This window comes from Ambystoma mexicanum, chromosome 5p (assembly GCF_040938575.1).
Source record: "Ambystoma mexicanum isolate Mex_15411 chromosome 5p, UKY_AmexF1_1, whole genome shotgun sequence".
Lineage (NCBI taxonomy): Eukaryota > Metazoa > Chordata > Amphibia > Caudata > Ambystomatidae > Ambystoma > Ambystoma mexicanum.
In genome coordinates, this window is record NC_090930.1 from 106255890 (window position 1) to 106276206 (window position 20317).

The 20317-nt window shown below is 44.7% G+C and overlaps 1 protein-coding gene across 2 annotated transcripts in view; it reads left to right on the forward strand.

Moving 5' to 3' along the window:
- The window catches only part of LOC138480766 (V-set and immunoglobulin domain-containing protein 4-like), a 46462-nt gene extending 32088 nt beyond the window's left edge, over positions 1–14374 (forward strand). Inside the window, exons 7-8 of one of the 2 annotated variants that reach the window (XM_069612509.1) lie at positions 7771–7792; positions 9823–14374. In XM_069612509.1, coding sequence (XP_069468610.1) covers positions 7771–7792; positions 9823–9982 — 182 coding nt within the window. In that variant the 3' untranslated portion in view covers positions 9983–14374. The remainder of the gene's footprint in view (positions 1–7770; positions 7793–9822) is intronic. The other variant, XM_069612510.1, reaches the window with a different exon arrangement.
- Positions 14375–20317: the final 5943 nt, after the last annotated feature.

Here is a 20317-nt window from a genome sequence, read left to right on the forward strand (position 1 = left end):
AAGAGGGGGTAAGAGGAGCAGAAATGCAGGCAGGATGGAAAAGGGGACTGGAAGGGACGTGAGGCTAAGAGGAGCAGAAAAAAACAGGCAGGAAGGAAGGGTGAGTGGTGGAGAGGCTTTGAGAAGCAGGCAGTAAGGAAGGGTGACTGGAAGAGAGGCTAAGAGGAGCAGAAATGCATGAAGGAAGGGGGGGCTGGAAGGGAAGATAGACTAAGAGGAGCAGAAAAACAGGCAGACAAGAAGGGTGACTGGTGGAGAGGGTATGAGAAGCAGAAAAGCAGGCAGGAAGAAAGGGTGACTGGGGGATAGGGTAAGATGAGCTGAGAAGGAGCCAGGAAGGAAGGGTGACTGGAATAGAGGCTATGAGGAGCAGAAAAACAGGCAGGAAGAAAGGGTGACTGGTGGAGAGGGTATGTGAAGCAGAAAAGCAGGCAGGAAGGAAGGGTGACTGGAGGAGAGGCTATGAGGAGCAGAAAAGCAGGCAGGAAGAAAGGGTGACTGGGGGATAGGGTAAGATGAGATTCCCCAGATGGGAAATGTGTATGGCCAGACCAGAGCTCCAGGTTTGCTGGGGATGCTTTGTCTGGCCTCTGGTGCCTGTTTCGCACATGGGTCTATTGTCCGCCAAGCCCAGCGGCATTCCTGGTGAGCCCCAGTAGTGTCCCTGTCCCTCTTTGGAGGAAAAAGCTCTAATGCTTACCGGCCATAGCTCCCGGCATGTTGGGGTTACTGGTTCCAGCCTTAGGCACCTGCCTTGTTTGCAGGTCGACCGTCCCCAAGCCCATCGATGGTCCCAGGGAGCCCAGTGTGTTTGTTGTCCCTCCCTAGAATGATAAGCTCTAACACAGCCTGGCCAGAGCTCATGGACGGCCAGGGGTGCTGCCCCCTGCATCGGACACCTATCTCACACATGGTTTTGAACGTCCCCAAGTCCCCAGCCCTCCCTGGAGGGAAAATCCCTAAAACAAAGTAAAAAGCTCTAATGCTGGCCGGCCAAAGTGCCAGGACGTGCAGGTGTGCTAATTCTGGACTGGGGCACCTGCCTCACACATGATCGAATGTCCCCAAGCCCAGCAGTGGTCCAGGGGAGTCCCCGTCTGTCCCAGGATGGAAACACTCTAATGTAAAGGGAAAAGCTCTAACACAGCCTTTCCAGAACTCCAGGATGACCAGTGGTTCTACTCTTGGCCTGGGGTGGCTGCCTCACATGTGGATTGACTGTCCCCAAGCCCAGCTGTGGTCCCGGGGAGTCCCTGTCCCTCCCAGGTGGGAAAAAGCTCTAACGTGGATGGTAAAGCTCTAAAGCGGCCTGGCCAGCGCTCCAGGACAGCCATTAGTGCTACTCACGGCCTGGGAGCACCTTCCTATATTTGCGTCTACCTTCCCCAAGCCCAGTGGTAGCCCCGGGGAGTCCCTGTCCTTTCCAGGAGGCAAAATGCTCTAATGTGGAGGTAAAAGCTCTAAAGGGGCCTGGCCAGAGCTCCAGGGTGGTTGGGGGTATTGCCCCCATCCTCGGATGCGTGTCTCCCATGGGGGTCGACCGCTCTCCACTCCTCATTGGGTCCCTCCAGTCCTGCCAATGGGCCAAATGAAAATCCCACCCGGCCCATTGAAATGCATTGCACTACCAGATGGCGGCTCTCTGATCCCAAAACACTTCACAAAATTGCCTATAATTCGGTGACTGATGAAAGCAATTACACAATTCTTGCTTCATATAGGCCTTACAGTATGTGGAACCCATTCAAATCGAGAGTTTATTCAATAGTTACTTTAAACTGAGTTTTGGTCATTTTACCAAAACTCAATCCAGAAACCATATAGTCATATATGCCGCTTTTTTGCATTAACCTGAAAGGAAAAATGAAGATAAAAAAGTGAAAAAAACACACAGATTTGTTTTCTGTTGTTCAAGAAGCCTGATGTAAAGATGACTTGAATCCATGTTTCACATTAAGAAAAAAACGTTTTTGTAAATCTGCACTGGTTACATGATTTTAATAATTAATAAAAACAATCAGAGAAAATCGCCTATAATTCAGTGAGCTTACATGCTATCTGGATAATTTTTTCAGCTTGATGTGCCTTCAAATGTAAGTATTTCAGCTGTGCAAAATTTGAAAAAAAAACACTTTTGGGGGGAAAGCGTCATAAGTGATGCTCTCTGAAAAAATGCCCCCCCCAAAATTTTTTTCCAAACAAAGGGGGGTTCAAATGAAAGGGGGTGTCTTAAAACATCAAAAAAACACAACTTTGTTTTCGGGCTTGGGGCGAGAGTCAGGCTGTTGAACATGTAACAGACTGGAAGAGAAAGTGAAAGAGTTAACAAGTCTCGTGAATATCTGCAGAGCAAGAGTATTTTCCATTCTGATTATTAGGGATATTGCTATTCAGGGCTCATAAAAGCGGCTTATGGGACCTACTGGTTGTTAAAAGCACTATGAACAATGTATTAGTAAAATGAGTAATAACCACAAAAGGAAGGTTAAAACACATGACGTTGGACCAGATCCACAAAGCGTTTTTCAATGGGGTTTTCCCATTGAAACATGTATTTGTAAAGCAGCTCAGAGCGTCATCCGGGAAGCCATGAGAAGGGGAAGCAGACCATATTTAGTCTTCAGCTTGGAAGCTCTAACTTGGGTGGCATCCAGCTACCCCAGGAAATAAAAGCAGAGTAGACCTCATTCCTTCAACCTGGTCATGGTATTTTTAACCGCAAAGCCCAGGCACTCTACCTCCAACAAAGGGCCAGTCTGCATTACACAGGTTCGAATCCCAAGCAAGGGCCGTCTGAGCCCTTTATCCTTCTGTTAAACTGGGGAAAAATAAAAATTGTCATTTCAGCGCTTAGAAGCCAGAGGAGTCCATCATGAAGTGCTGCAAAAGGACACAAACCATCATAATTAGCATGCATTAACGGACACCTGGAAAACTCTACAGTATAGTGAGAACACGTGGGAAATACAAATAGTGATACAATAAAGGCCACATTTTTGGTGTTTGGCACACATTCCCTTGTACAAATTGTGCATGGTGGGAAATGATCATAGTAAAATAGGTGAATCAAAAACACATGCACACTTTCTGTAAATTCACGTCCACAACTCCAGAACAGAAAATCTGGGTATGGTCAAGAGACGCGTCTCCAAACTGTGGTGGTGCTGGCCCTGGTAGGGTAGAGCCAAGGTCTCTCGAGTGGCATGTAAAGCTCTTTCAGACGAATGGGGCTGCCTTAATAGGGAAATGTCAGTTTATTTTTTTTTCAGTGTTTTCCAGTTGACAAGAAACCTTTTCACTGTTATTACAAAATAAGACAGTTATAATCAATCTGATACTTCCAAGACAAAGTAAAATATACATTTCCAATGCACACATAATATTTCATTAAATTAAATTAAGTTAAATTAGGTCCCATTTGAACCTCCCACTCATTCCCTATTCCTAGGGAATGAGTGGGAGGTTCATGACCCCATTAGTCCCAATGAATCATAAACCCTAAAATCATATAATCTCCCAAATATCATGCAAATCTTGGTCCCCCTGAAGAAGAACCTTTTCCAGCTCTGAAAGAATAACCCCCAGAAATGTTGCTAGAGCTAATATCAGTCTATAATTATTCGTCATCATGAGCCTCTCCCAAAAAACGTCCCTAACCACTGATGAAATCGAGTGCACCCAGGGACCTAGGGACCAAGACTAAGTGGGCTTGTGTTTCCAATGGGGCTTGTCCGCATACACGGCACCAGTACAGCTCCTTTGGTATGTCAAATGTGGGACCTATTACTTCCAACGTGGGAAGAGTATTAAGGCAGAATTTAAAAGAGTGTTCCCTGAGCTTTTGAGAAGGGAATTTAGTCGGATACTTTTGCAAATTATCCCTAGGGGCACAATACATTTGATTATCCTTAAAGAGTTTTAACCTTCCTAAATCTGCTAAGTCCATATTCTTGTCCCACCGCACAATCCTCCTTTTCTTCGTGGCTTTGACCTCAGTTAATTCCTCAAAGCACAAGCATCTTTTGTGAAATTCATTCAGAAATGTTATGGAGGGCGACTTCTTAATTAAACAATCATATAAATAATGGCCTAGATTAGGTTTTTCCGCCAACATTAATCTGTACAGCAGAAAAAGACTGCGTCTTGCGTATTGAGCCCACCAAGATGTGATACCCAGTTCAAACCGAATTACGCTGATAGGGTTTGCGTTGGGAAGACCCAGCACTGCTTTACAAATATTTCCTTCCAGGGCATCAAGAAAAGTCCTGTTCTTAAATGGTGTGAATTCGTACCCATATAACAATATGGCTTTTATTTTTAACTTAATGTCAGTTTCTGCATTTTCGGGGTGGCGACAGGAGGTTGCCCAACATTTCTTTTGATTAAGGGCTGTGTGACGGAATGACTTCTGCTCTGCAGGAGTGTAAGGATGAGTTGTGGCAAAACTCCCTATTCAACCCCCACAGAAGCCGTGTGAATGTGATCCAGTAGCAACCCAAGCAGCATAGTGCGACAGTCCAATATAAAATGAAGGTCCAATCTAGGTTCTACAAAAATATATATACTTTAATTAAACAATCCAATGTACACATAACTATAAAAACACTATAAGCTCACCTCTATAAAGGAAAGACAGGGAAGGCAAAGTGTAAGGGTGCAGAACTTTGGGTTTCAGCAGAGAGGAAAAACAGTCAAGAAATGCAATGGGAATTCAAAAGGATAGGTATTTCAGTGGGTAGTAAATTGAACATAGCCAGTCTCTAGGGCCCCAACAGAGGACCAGGGGGACAGGGTCAATTCAAAGTGCCTTAATGCAATGTTTGGTAGTTCGACAGCATCAAACCATGCTTCATGGTGTACTGCATTGCAGGATGAACAAGCTTCAGGTGTGGCATGCAATGCTGGGTCAAGCAGCAAGCTAGCGTCTAGTTGGTTCGAAGCAGGAGCTTGGTGCTGCTTGAGTGAAGTATTCGGGTAGTGCAGTTTGGATGGCTCACCAGGGTCGGGTCGATGGCCAAGGCAGTTCAAGATGTTGGTTATCGCTCTTTCAGGTCAGTAAGTGATATGTTGCTTCCGTGGTTCGAGTCAAGGGGCTTCATTACGACCCGGGCGGTAAGGGATTACCGGTACCGGTAAGGGCACTGGTGCCGGGAATCCCTTACCGCCCAATTCCGAGGTCCCTTTGCGGGTCCTCCCTTAACGGCTGGTTTTACCTGCCGTTAAGGACGAGACCCGCAAAGGGACCTTGGAGGTAATTACGGTACCACAATTTGTGGTACCATAATTACCGCGTTCCCCATTCCCATTGAGCCCTATGGGGGCAAAAAATGGGAATGGGGAAGGGCCAATGGTGAATGGGGAATTACCACCCTGCCAACCTTGGAATGGGGCGGAATCGGTAAGGTACCGGCGTCAACCATGGCGCTAGTAGCGCCATGGTTAACGCCTGCGTCGTAATGAGGCCCAAGGTCCGTTGGTTCAATGTGGTGACCTTGGTAATCTGATGCAGGATTTGAAGAGGCAGCAGTTTCAGTTGGTTCACTGGAGTGAGCAGGTTGTTCAAGCTAAACAGTTGATGCAGCGACAGGCCAAGTTTGGTTGGTGCAAAGCAACAGTTGTTTGAATGTTCGATAAAGTGCCTAATGCAGCTCCAGTGGGTCCCTCTGGTTTGCGATGTGGTGAACACAGTATGAAATGTGGTTTGACCATTTGGATGCATTAGAACAGGAATCCTGGATGATCTGGCCCTTCATATGATATGAGACCCACTGCCTGGGCTCTAGGTTGAGTCCTTTCAGGTTTTGCTCTCCCAGCAAAGGGAGGTGTGATGTGGAGTGAAAGATCCTCATCATCAGCAAAGGTCACAGTGTGCCCTGGGAAGGAAAAGGGAGCAGAGCCTGTCTCTGCATTGGAATCCTTCTTCTCCACCTCATGGCTGAGGGCTTTGGAAAGATCAACTTATCCAAATGAGGTCCTAAAGAATTCTTCCTTAAGTACTGGCTGATCCAAATGTAAATCCAAGGAGGAGTAGGAAACCCCCTTCTTTATAGGCAAATGTCCACAGGTGACTGGACAAAAGCAAGTCTGATTTCAGGGGTCTATTCTCTGCTCTTGTGACAAGTGGGTTTTGCCTGCTTGCATCATAGCAAAAGTGTTTTGTGTAAAAAGAAGTGGAGGAGGCAGGAAGGCAAGAGAGGTACAGAGGGACAAGTTGTCCAGACTAAAACAGTCAGGGTAGTAGCTGGCTTGCAAAAAACTGTTAAATATATAATTGTAAGGTAGTTGGATTGTGAATCAACAGTTCAAGGAATTCACTAGTAGTTAGAAAAATACAACCAGTTTTATTAAACACATTTGTTAAAAATTACAGTTATAGAATCTTAAGAACATTAATTGATGCATACATTCCTAATAAAAAACAATTAAAAAAAGTCTGTGACGATTTTATCCTGTTGTTGGTATTCATGTTACTTAGAGTAAGTATTGTAGTGAAGAGAAACAAGACTCCAAGGTTTTTGTTTCTTTTTATAGAAGAACAAAACATCTGATTTTCACATAACCTAGTATCACAGCGTTGTAAAACCTGTTTCAGTTACCTGATTTTATTCTGGAACATTCATCAGGAGTCATTGTAGTAGTCACATGGGCTATTGGAAAGTGTGATTTACGTCTTCCTTTCTTTAGGCTTGTTCAGTAGAGGTTTCTTGAACTGTTTGATAAAAACAAGCCTGTGTTGAGAGCCAGTGAGGAGCAACTCAGTCTTGTCATAGTTTAGGCATAGCCAGTGATGTGTCATCCAGGCTTGAATGTTGAGGTATATGTCATTGAGAGTGGCTGTGTTGGCGTCACGGTCCCCATATATTGGGATGAGGATCTGGGTGTCATCTCCGTAGTTAGTGTGGTGAAAAAGAGCTTTTGTAAATATGTTGTACAAAGTGGGGGACACACACGAGCCTTGGGGGACTCCACATGTGACTATGGATGGTGGTGTATCCGCTTTAGGTGAGAAGACTTTCATGGTTCTGTCGCTGAGGAAGGATTTTATCCATATTGTGGCATTTGTGGAGAACTGTGCTGCTGATGTCAGGTGTTTACTCAAGATATTGTGGTCCACCAGATCGAATGGCGCTGAGAGATCTAGGAGAAGCAAGGCTAGTTTTCCTTTGTCCCTCAGGTAATCCATTTGTATCGTTGTATTATTAATACAAATAAAAAAAAGCCAAGGCTGAGGGCAATCCTTCACAGGTAGTTTTTGGGACACTCAGGGTAAAAGGATTGGCTAAATATATGAATAAGTGTGAAAAAAGAGTCATGAAAGAGTAACTTCTTAGGTCCTTAGCATGCAAATGTTTTAAAGTCAATTACTGGGTTATTTTAAAGAGAACATTAAATGGTTTATCCAGGAGCCAGAGAGAGCACTATGGTTCACATGTCTAAAGACTCTTAGAATTCCAAAAACAAGTTTGTAAAGAGAGCGGGCAGGGCAGCTATAGACCACAAGGGGTTCTCTCTTTCTACTTGATCTTCCTATCCTCATTAGTACCCGTACAAGGCTAGGGTGATCTATGGTCATTTCAGAGCATCAAGCAGCAACAAGCACCAACACAACCGCTAAGATTAGCACATTTATTTTACATAAGCGTTTATAAATGTCCTCAGACAGAACTGCTTTGTAAATCAAACATTATGTCTTTCCCTGAAATATGACTGTTTATGTCAATATGTGATCTGACTTTTGCTTGACCTATTATAATGTTTGCTTCTTTACAGGTCAGATGTGTGAAATGCCAACGTAAGTTACATAAAACATTTATTCACATATTGTTAGGTACCACAAAGGAAATTCATTCTAGAATAAAAGTAAGGTTGTGATTTGAATATATGCAAAAATCAGTGGTTTCTCTTTGTACAAAGGTATTTACAAACCATATTTTACAGCTCCCCTTGGTGCAGGGCCAGCATGCAGAATTAGTGGGACAACCCCATTGACAGACATTCTTGTAGTAGGACTGTCCCATGATCCCACTGTACCACCACAAAACAATCTGTTCTACCACAAGACTATACAATCTGGACTGTCCCATGGCATGATTAACTGACCCACCACATAACACTGGCATGCTATTAGGTGGAGTTTGATAGTGGATGGATCCTGTCCAATGAAACAAAATCACTAGCACTAAATTGGAGATCCTATCCACCTCTTTTCTACTTTATAGTGAAATGTTTCGAATAACCATTGTTGCGAGTGGTGGGGACTTTACCTGAAGCACTTTGTTTTAAAAGCAGATTGCTGTTGTGTTCATCAATTTGGTTTATGGGAGGTTTCTGGGTTAATCTCCAGGATCTTGGTTTTCGTTAATCTGTTCTGCCTTGCACTACCATTTACCTGGTCGCTCCTTTAAAGTCTCCTTGAACTCGCAAACCTCGTACATCACTCCTCTCCATGTCCGCATCCCAAAGAATCAATCCTTGGAGCTCTGCTTCACCGTATATATACCTCTGCCCTACGAAGACTTATCTTGTCCTTTGGCTTTCACTTTCAACTCTTTGCTGGTAACACTCAAATCTTGGTCGCCTTTCCCCCCTTCACCCGAGCCATCTATTAATGGATTGCCAACTGTCCCACTGCAATCTGTCACTGGATGGCTCTCCTCTGCCTCATGCTGAACTCTTGAAAATTAGAAGTGATCTTTTATCAGCCTTCATGCCAACCCTCCCTTCCACACCCCTATCTCTTTCTTGCTTGACCTTCTTGCTGAAGTGCCCAAAGCTCATGACCATGGGTTCCTCTTCGATAGCGACATCCAACTGCAACAATTCATTACTACCTCTTCCTCTGCTGCTTGTATTACCCTTCTTAACATTCAGAGCATGTGTCCTTTTCTTATTCGGCAATCTACAAAAACTCAATCTCCACCCTCGTGCTCAGGAAACATGGCTACTGTTCATGCCTACTTCCTTCGTCATGTACGCCCTATACAACCTAGCAATCTCCTATCCCACTTCTAATTACTGACACCATAGCTGGTTATCTCTACATGCACAACCGCTCCCCTTCTAGTTATTTCTCCTTATCTACAAAGCCGTCAATGGTCTTGTTTTTCATTACCTGTTTGACTCTCTCTCTGTCTACTCACCACCATGTTCTCTTTGATCCTCCGCTGCCTGAATCTCACTGTCCCATCATCACCGCGCGTACTCTGTCTCCCGGCAGCGCCCTTTCCATTGGAACCTGCTGCCTATCACAATCAAAGCCAGCCCAACTGAGTATATCTTCAAAGTTTGTCTTAAACTTCATATACTTGCCATAGAGGGTATATTTGTACAGTACTCATTTTTAGTCTGAAGCCAAGTAAGCTTTAGTCTCCCCCCAAGTTAAGGTTACTTTTGTAAATCACTTCTTTATTATAGCTTTCTTATTTCTTTTGCTTTGTTCATTCCTTGGTGTTTGTCCCATTGTGTTCACACAGACCATAATGGCTCACCTGTTGTTCTCCAAATAACAAAAGGTGGGGACCTCTACATGGGCATCTGGGGTAAGGTCAATATATACTAAACGAACAGGGATGCCCTATGTGTTGAAACACTCAATAAATGTGTTTCAACACAAAGGGCATCCCTGTTCGTTTAGTAAATATTCACCTGTTGTTCTCAACTTTGTGCTTTCATACTGGTACCTTTCAAGGGATTGTGTCTACCATCTGTAAATGTGTTATTCTAAGTCATTTCTAACAAAACTGACTTCCTTTTTGTTTAGATAAATACAAATAAATACATCTTATCTGCCGGCTAACAGAAAAAGTATTATTTCTCTTTCAGCATGTCCGTGTTGAGTACTCTGGCACACTCAGGTTCCTCAGACCTCAACATGGGTCAGGTCAATGGCTTCCAGGCGATTGACTCCCAGACTACCAGCTGCCAGTATGAAGACATGGGTGAACCCAGGATGAGCAATGAGTCTCAGAGGATGATAGTGTGATGATCATGACCCGCTGCCCGGGCAGGCAGCATGGCAATATGTATGGACTACCAACGACTGAAAAGAAAGACATGTTTTGGGCATGATGCGCCAAGACTGGTCAAGTTTTTCAACAATTATCGCTGCCTTTGAAGACATCTAAAAAGGTTACATTGAAAAAATATACAGACTTCAAAATAGACATAATTGTGACATGTCTACTGATAAAATGTCTACTGATAAAATGTTGCTGCCAAACCACTGCGCAATCCTTCTTTGGGTTAAGCAATATTGTCCTTAGGTATGATATTCATATGTAACAAGTGCTTAAAATACAGGTTATACAGCACCTGATGCGTACAGATTAAGAGGTGTTTAAGGCACATGTGCTATAATATACCATGAAACTGAAGGATTGTGTGGAGGATTTCCAACATACACACTATGGACTTGACTAGCTGTAGAAGCAGCAGTGCAGAAATAAGCTAGTATATGAATGCATGATTAAAATGGCCGCCTGATCGTTGCGCATTGATAATATATCCACTAATTCCAGTTTGGGCCGGAATAATTCAGATTATGAGAATGAACACAGCTCTGCTCTGGGTTCCCAGTTGCAATCTGCTCCGATGCAGGAGTCTGCAACCTTTGGTCCTCCAGATGTGTTGCATAACATCATCATCATTAGCCATCATAATCAATAGTGAGGTATCATAGAAGTCTTAGTCCAAAATATCTGTCGAGCCACGGGTCGCGGACCCCTAGGCCCTAAATACCAAATTGCTCATTGGTGGCCTTTCCGCAAGCTATTCAGCATACTTATTGTTTAAATTGAAAGTTTAAACATTTCAATTCAGTTGACAATGTCAGCAGAGATTGGAGGGATTAAACTGGCATGAAAATAAAACTGGCCTGGCTTTTTTAGGTGTGTATTTTATAGGTGTGCATTGCGGTACGCTGGCAGAGAGGTCAGGGAAGGATTTCATCGTCACTGCCCACACAGTGGCTAGTTTTGGAGTACATGCACAGACGAACGAAATTATGTTTTAGGAAACCTTTCCTAAGCACAGTGCACACATGCAGAGGTTGTGGGGCAAACTGCCAAACTGCAATTTTACATACAATAACTATTTTCCGATGACAGGAAGACAGCTGGCTCGTCAGTGGGACAGAAAGCTAAAAACCTAGAGTTGATGGACAGCTTGTGTTGGACCATTGGTTGCTGTGTGGATCCAGACCCTTTACTTAAAAGGTCTTGAGTTATTGGGATTATTTCTGTTTGGGAGATTTTAGGGTTCTAGATCAGTCACAATTGTACAGTGAAAAACACCACCCAGAAGCTAGTAGGTTCATGCTGTCCCTTAGGCTACCAAGGTTGCTGCAGGTCCAAGGAGAATGGCACGGGATTTGGATTGGTGGGGAAAGCTTTAAGGAACCTATTAAATTGGATAATAGGATGACATAATTAGGGCAGTGTCTGCTGTGTGCTGGTTACTTTTGAGTTACCAGAGGGACAAGGGAATTCCAAGTAATCCACTGGATGCTTGTAGGCAATGCAGACGGCTGGTCTAGCGATTGAGCCAGGGTGCTGCACCCGGCTTGGCTACGCCATCCAGGGCACTTGTTCCCTCAAAGTGCTGGTGCTACAACTTCTTCTATGATATGATAGGTTATTTATAACGCACTTAATACCCAGAGGTTTCTAAGCGCTGACCCGTTGCTCTGTGTCATCTTGCTTCTAAAGGCGAGCACGTTGCGGCAGAGCTATCCTCCCGAGTCTAGAAAGTTCTGCAGGAGCAATGAGGCAGCACACAGGCATAGGTAGCAGCCAGAGCGTACCAGGCAGGAGCGCAGGAGGGGCTGCAGATTCCAGAAAGAAAATATCCAGTAGGAAGGGTCTCTGATCTGGACATGGTCCTTTCTCTGGTAGAAGTGCACTTCTAAGAAATGTGTAGGTCACATTGTTCACAAAATGATGTACTGACAGGCGCCCATACACAGATTAGTGAATAATAGGCTCCCTGAACAGTGGCACGTGCTGGCAGTGCATTGCACTGTGATGGCCTTTAAAGGGCCTGTCATTGTGAAATGGTAAAAAAAAGAAAAAAGATGTTCAGTTCCCGTTTTAGGGATACTTATGAAAGCAGGACAGTAACAGTTCTCACAACTGCTGTTTCCCCTGCATTGTGCACCCTCCTCCCTCTTAACAGGTGCTTTTAATTTTTCTTTCACATGAATGTGCAGCCCTTGCATGGATTAGGATTCACGTTCAAAAGGTGAGGACAAGCCTTCTGCTAGCTCTGTCTACACGTTGAGTACTGAGGGTTGGAGGGGAGAGAGGGACATTCGAAATCCCCTTGCTACAAGAGCACAATGTGCTTTCGTACAAGTCAAGGGGATGCGCGTGCATAAAATCACCTACATGAAAACATGGTTGGTGAATCGGCCCAAAGATTACTATGTCATTCTCGCAAACGATACACAGATGTGTATGGTTAGTACACGTATTGTATTGTCATTCACAAAAACAGCCAGCCAATCAGCAATACGATCCACAAGAGTTCAAAGGAAATGCATTAGAAATAGGTTAATTAAGTATTAAAAGTGTTACTATCTGCAATAAACATGGGTACTCTTAATCTTCAAGGGACAAAATGCATCAGGGTATTCAGGATTTTAACAGTTAATGGCGTCCCGCAGTCCCTTCACGCCCTACATGTATCTAAAGTTGGAATACAACTATGACCGTATAGAGTCAGTGCACCATTTGGCAAAATTGCGTAGATATTTACTTTGCTCTCACCGAGGCATGTTTACTGATAGACCCCATAGCTATTTAGCCAAGCCTGGAACACCTGCACTGATTTGATGTATAGCACACCTGCATTTTCAAATACTTCAGGTGTTAGGAAACACGGGGGCATGGAGGGGTATCCCCTGGGAGGAGACTTTGCAGTAAACAAGTGAAACACCTCGATATGTTCTTACTCAACGTGTAGAACTTAGACCTTCTTATGTGAAAGGCTATTTTTAATTCGAATCATAATCATACCGACTCGTTTTGGGGCATGATCTTTAGTGCCGGGGCATGATCTTTAGTGCCGGGGCATGATCTTTAGTGCCGGGGCATGATCTTTAGTGCCGGGGCATGATCTTTAGTGCCGGGGCATGATCTTTAGTGCCGGGGCATGATCTTTAGTGCCGGGGCATGATCTTTAGTGCCGGGGCATGATCTTTAGTGCCGGGGCATGATCTTTAGTGCCGGGGCATGATCTTTAGTGCCGAATCGTTGGTGGTCGTTTCTGCTGCTTATCACACGTGGCAATTAGTGACTGCAAGGTTGGCTGCTTCTGCCAATTTCAATGTGTAAACTCAATCCATTCTGTTGAGGCATCTGATATTGCATTTTTATATTTTGTCATGTATGTGATTGCTTTATTCTTGATTGTGAGGAAATGTATAGAGTTTTTAGAATGGTATTTAAGTTGTTTTATATGTGTGCTTGTATTGTATGCATTGTATGTATAAACTATTTTTTCTATAGTGTAAAATATTTTACATTGTTCAACCATAGGCACTTAAATAAAAGAAAATATTAAAACAAATGTACCATTATAGCCCAAACATGCACAATGTACCAGGTGGTAAAGGCCCAGAACACCAGGTTAATGGTGAAGGCGAGAGTGCTCTTAGAGCAGACATGGGGTCTTTAACATCCCAGTGCAGGCTATTTGCACATGGTGAGGATGTGCTGGCTGTAAAATTCGGCCATAATAGAAAGTGTGCACTAATCAAACACAAAACCCCCCCAAAAAAAGGAGAGACAAAGATGGCCGCCATGGAGCAGGGAACTGTGGTCTTGGTGTATTCCATTAGGGCATTTGAGAATGAAAAGGAGCCGGAGGCAGGAAAATAGGGATTCCGGAGCCCTGAACGAGTGGGCAAAAACAGTGATAAGCCCAACAATGGGAAGGCTCTGAAAATGATTCAATACCAGCAGTTAATGCCTGCACTCCTAGCTGTTTGATTGGCTCTGCACACCACCCGAGAGCTAATAATCATGAGATTGGCTATACTGAAAACCTGACTTAATGTGGCCCATATACTGAAGTATGTGTACACCTTATCAGAAATTACTATTGCATATGCCTGCATTGCTCCTACTAGAACGTGTAAGCTAGGCCTTGCCTATCTGACATCTTTCAACTGATCAGTGAACTTGAGGAAAGGACCCTCCAGTACAACTTCCTCAGACTCTCCAAACCTTTTTTTGTGCTTTGTTGTTGTCGATTGCTCTTGGATCGACTTCAGAAGGCTTCAGACCTAACTGTGCAGGCAAAGAAACATTTTTACCCCTTGTGCAGTAGCTATATTGCACTTGGGTATTTGTATTTTGTATTTTATAAGGCGCTAAACCTAACAGACATAACTGCATTTGTCCGCAGATGATAAAAAAAACAATAAGTCATGTGACAGACATTCTGTGGATAATACAGCAAAATTGCTATGCTATGGAAACAAAGATCACTTAAGATACAGGAATCGTAGTATTTCAAAGTAAAATTGCTTCTTTATTATATGGCTTGCATTGCATGGCAAAATGTCACTAAACTCTACATAAGAAAGTAATCAGCGCTCTCTAAGCATGGGTACAGTTACCCCAACCCTCCCGGTTTCTCTCTAACAATGCTCTCTCCCACACATCCAGCTCTCTAGCCCTAGGCTGTGATGAGTCTCTCCTCCTGCATCTACCACTCCTCCTTGTTAGGAAAGATTTCATAAATGTATGTAATGTTCCCTCCATGTGTCTACCCCCAATCTTTTTGCTGTTGTTTAGACACCAATGGCTGACATTGCCAGAGAAGCACAGCCTTCAGCTGCACTCCTCTGGGCTTTCGCTCATGGGGAAACTGACATGCCCTTAAAAAAGTCAGTCCAGCTTTTGTGCAACATGTAACGAGTATGCAATGTATCTTACCATACAGCACACTTGTGTCTATAGTCATTTCCAAATGCCCTAGATACTCTCGCTGGATTTTTTAATAACTGTGCAGGTGTGTCAGGGACGGGACTGGTGGCAGCTATTGTTTCGCATTATTTTTCACCTTTCCTCCCATGTTAACTGCGCTTGGAACGAATAGGTGGCCTGGCCCCAAAATGGCCAAGCCACGAGGTTCTTTGTCCTGTCCTTTGGCCATCTTGTCCCTTCACCTTCCCCAGGACGAGTCGACCCGGGCCAGTCCTTATTTGGTCATGCATTTTCCCACGAAACGCAATGCTTTTGCGGGCTTCTGCATGCCTTGTGTGTGTGCCTCCAGGATGTGGGCTGGGGTGTCTGTCCCCAATACACATCCTGGGTGCCAGAGAGTCTGGAGTGCCCTGAATGCCTGAGACCACCGTGGTTTGTGATTGGTCCATGTATGGAGTGTGTGTTTGTGAGCAGATCTCCCACTGGGTCCTCTCCGTTTTGGCGCAAAGGGAACTTTGAATAAGAGGAGGCTGGAAACACCACTACCATGTCGATCTCCTGAGTTCTCACTGAACAAAGGATAGGATCCAAGTATCCTGCAACTGCGAAGCTGAGTCGAGGAACCGCTGGTGAGCCGCTGGAAGGTTTGGTACCCTGCACCTGCTGCCGTCCCGTGGGACCCCTCTTCATCTGATCTTCCCAGAAGGTCTGCAAAGGCGCTTCAACCCATTGGAATAGTGGGACAAACTATTCTCGGCACCTTCATCAAAACCTGCAAGTAAGCTTTCTCTGAAGTGCCCCTAGGCCAACCAGTGGGCTGACCAGCTTTCGCAGGACCTTTGCTCTGCCCCCGCCGTCATTTCGAGGCGGCCCTCAAAACTTGTTATACTGCTAGCTCTGTGTCAATGGCACTCTCACACCGAATTTTGTACACTTGGCGTTCCCAGGTCTAAAGTGAGACGAGTCCCCAGGACCGGAGTAAACGTGGTTACTCCGTTGCCCTGCCGTGGCAATGTCCTTTGCAATTCCGCTGCATTTGTGACCCTCTTGTCCTTGAAGCCTGCTGCAGTGAACCTGGGTCGATTTATCCACCCGCAGCGGAGAAATCACCACTGTCCCGTTTGGGATAATCGCTGTATCTCAGGAACTACAAGGTGCCGAGACGTCCTTTTTGCCGCATTCGAACCTGCAAGCGAAGTGGACTGACCTGCCGAAGTTTGGGCCCTTTTGCATCGGAGACTGGTGAGTACTCAATACTCCAACCGGTGGCCCCTGGTGCAAGGGCCCATTTTTATGCATGAATGGCCCTGGGGGGCCCCTCTCCTTTCCACTGCTATTGCGAAATAGCGACTCCATCCCGAACTCTCAAACTGCCTCTGCCTTCAAGTGGAGGTCCTTCTTGAATAGTGGGAACCTATTCTTCATCACCTCACCCACCTTCCTAAGCCGCTATAGACCCCTGAAGAGACCCCATTGTGCCCATTGGAACAACCGCATGCGCTTGCTTTGCATGTACTATTGAGCACAAGGCTCTCCTCTTCTTAGGGCTTGGACTGCCTCTTAGTTGGGTGTATTATCGATGTCGAAGGGGCCTAAAGATTACCTGCACTGCCTGCTTCCTTCCCCTCTAGGTTGTCAACATATTTAGCCCTTTGGACCCCAATGGTCTTGTATATATAATGTATAGATTGTGATGTGTTGGTTTACTGAGTGTTACTGTGATTCTTTTGCTATGGTCAATGTTACAAAGGCCTTGTAATAAATGTGTCTATATTTTTTAATATAACACCTGCCTGAAGTAATTTCTAAGTGTCCTTGCCCTCTGTGCTCATTGAGGTCTTTCAGTCACCCTCACCCCTCCTGAGACTTAGTCTTGACCGCCGGCCAAAGCTACCTTGATTGGTCTGGCTTGTGCAGAGATTACCCTGTTCCAAGAAACTAAGCAGGCCTTCTGAACTTCTGCCCACCAGGTCAGAGTTTAGAAATCCATCTTAACAATCCTGAATCCTACCAACTCAATCGATCTGATCAGAACAGCATGGTTATACAGAACAATGACGCATTCATTGTGCAATTGTGTGCGTAGAAAGCATTCCATTTCAAACTACGTGCATACTATATTATGTGCGTACTATGGCTATGTGCAAGCATATTTCAACATAACATATTGGAACATATTGATATGACATATCTCTGTTTCTAAGTTTCTAAGAACAGCAAGCTATCGCTAACATTCCCTCTCACCTCGAGACTGTCTCATTTGCAGAAACCAAAACAAGCCATTCTCCTGCAGTCAGCAAGGTCGCTACTCTAAGAGTCTGCCAAGAGTTGTTATGAAAACATTTACACTGGGTGTTCGGCTATTGTTCCGCGCAAGAAGCCGAAGCCTAATTCATAAATGGACAGAAACACAAAGCAGATCTCTAGGGCCTAGAAACACACTACAATGTGCATTCTACATAATGGCAAGTGTACATAATTACATGGCTCTCTGCAAATATTGAACCATAATAGCTTAGAACAAAACTATAGTACTAAACCTGGCCTATTTTAAATGGTTGCAAAATGAATTCATGTATGAATGAATGATTTAATGGATTAATCACATGCTAAACTAATCATACATAAAATGCAGTTTCACAATTCCTAGAAAGATATTGGATATTGAAAAGAGAAAAATTGGTGTAGCCCATTCACTAAACAAAAATGTTTCCAGCTATTTACGAAATCGTAGATTGACTATGCTTCGAAATTCCAGAGGAAGACTATTCCAGAGATGGGGGCCGTAAACCGGGAAACACTGGTCCCCTCTGGAAGCACATCTAGAAGATGGGACCCAGAGAAATAGCTTTGCTGCGGATCTAAGCGTACGTCTTTGTTGGTATCAGTTGTGCTACTGAATTAGATATGGTGGTGCCAAATCCATGAAGGCATTTAAAAACGAGACATAACATCTTGAACTGGATTCTTCCCTTCAACGGGAGCCAGTGAAGGGATCGGCATAAAAACAGAAGCTGTAAGGCAACTTATACTATTGTCTCGTTGAGGACTTTTTTCAGAATATTTCCCAAAGTTGACATGTTTTTGAAGTATGGGTAAAAAAAGTAAACATGAAAACAAAAATCAAGCTTGTTTAGTCAAATGCATATACATGTGAAGCATTCAGCACTTCATACGCTATCTTGTGTTAAAGAGATAAATACACATGCAAAAAGAAAATATTCAATCACAATGGGGAGACATGAAAGATGCTTAAATATGTCATTCTATTGAATATGCCTGTAATGTTTCGTTGATTGCGGTCGTTGTGACACACCACAGGATCCCAAAGGAGTAAAATTGTCTAGCAGCCGGAATGGTTCACATGGATGGCGGGTAGCATGTGTCGTCCCTTCTGAACTGAAGAACGGGGTGTGACTCTGAGCACCAGTGACAGTTCACTTCAGTATCTGAAGGTGTACATGCAGAAGAACTGTCTTCAAGGCTTTCTGGAGTCTCTTTTTTCTCTAGCTCATCACTGCTCAACATTTCAAGAATTCAGACTCTCCACCCAGTAGGGTAATCCCCAAAATCAACCTACATGATGACTGTGAAGGATTGCTTAGCGGCAAGACTTTTTCTATTTCTATTAATAATAAAATGATGTGAATAATCAATATCAGATCAGCTAAGTTAACCACAACCCCCTGTAAATAACCCCCATGCCAAAAGCATAGTTTACACCTGTGCCCTGCCGCCTTAGTGGCCTGAGCAGCTACACCTGCTCTCCAGTTGCAAAGAGCAGGTTCAGAGGGCACAGGTGCCCTGCTTGACAGCTGCTGCTGACAGCCAAGTCACAGCAGTGTAGAGGCTGCAGTTTGATATTCACCTCTGTTCTAAAACTATATAAATATGAGCGTTCATACTGGTGGCAGTTAAATCTATAAATATAAGACAAACCTGAGGTCTGCTGGTTGAAACTTTACATAATTATTGGAGCCACAGCTGATTTGTCTCATACCTATGTCAACACAATGATCCCAGGCCAGCCAGGGACAGGCTGTGTACATTTCCATAGACAATCTTTCTCTGCTGCAAACAGAATACCAACAGCCAGTGGGGGTTGCCTTTCTTTTGATCCTTTGTGAGATCTGGTAACATATCTCTCCAGGAGGACAGCCCCTCAGAAGGGCCTGTCTTGGGAAAGAGGATTCAGAGGGTACACCTTGAACAAAAGGACTAGCCTCACACCAGGGTGTTACATGCTGTGATGCTGGAAATGCATCAGAGTGACAGGGCCTTCGTATCCTTGTCCTTTACTGCTTTTTATTGTGTGTTCTGTCGTGTTTTCCGCGCAGGAGTTCATGTGGGACTCCTGGTGGTGCAGCTCTCTCTCTTTTGGTTTGGTGAACGGACCCGTGGGATACCCTTATGACACCCATGGGTGGGGGTACAACCCTGTGCCCCTAGTGTACTGCTTTTTATTGTGTGTTCTGTCGTGTTTTCCGCGCAGGAGTTCATGTGGGACTCCTGGTGGTGCAGCTCTCTCTCTTTTGGTTTGGTGAACGGACCCGTGGGATACCCTTATGACACCCATGGGTGGGGGTACAACCCTGTGCCCCTAGTGTATGTTTTTGGGCACCTGTGGGTGGCCCGCAGAGCAGGGTAGGGGCTGGTGGCAGCTCCATGGTGAGTTTGACAGGTGTGCGGAGTATCCTCCATTTTGGGATACCCCGGCCCTGTCATTGGGATCCGTTGATTCCTGATGGAAAACAAGATGGCCCTGGTGGCCTCTTGCTTTCTATTACCCATTACCTTGTTTTCCCAAAGTCCTGGGAAGCCCTGACTCTGTCCCTTCCCCCTGACTGGCTGTTGGGTGGAAATGCCATATATGGTATTGTTGTGAAGGCCCGGCCAGACTAGCTGGAGCCTTCCTGGTGATGTATGTTGTGGGTACCTCCTGTGGGTGGGACCTGGGTGAAGGGAGTATGTGACGAATATGCATTCTGTGTTGTGGGTGTCTAGTATCTGGTGGTTGACACAATGACTGAGACAACCCTGCCCGAAACCGGTATGAATGCAGCTTGGAGTGTTGAATGGCTTGGTACTTGTCCCAATACACATAACTTGTTGTGAGTGTCTGGAGAGAAGTGAATGGCCTGAATACCTCGTGTGCCTGATTGGCTGCCTGCCTGCATGAATGCCCGTAGTCGTGATTGGATGCTTGAGTGTGACCCAGCGGAATGAATGGGAGATCGACAGTATATCTGGGGACCTCTCACTGCTAGGAATTGTGTTCAGAAGCTGAAGTCCACTACGACGAGTAACTGGAGTAACTGACGCTTGACCTTGAAGCCCTGCTGGACGAGGAGAATTGCTGTGGCTCTTCTTCACAATCTGAAAGCTGC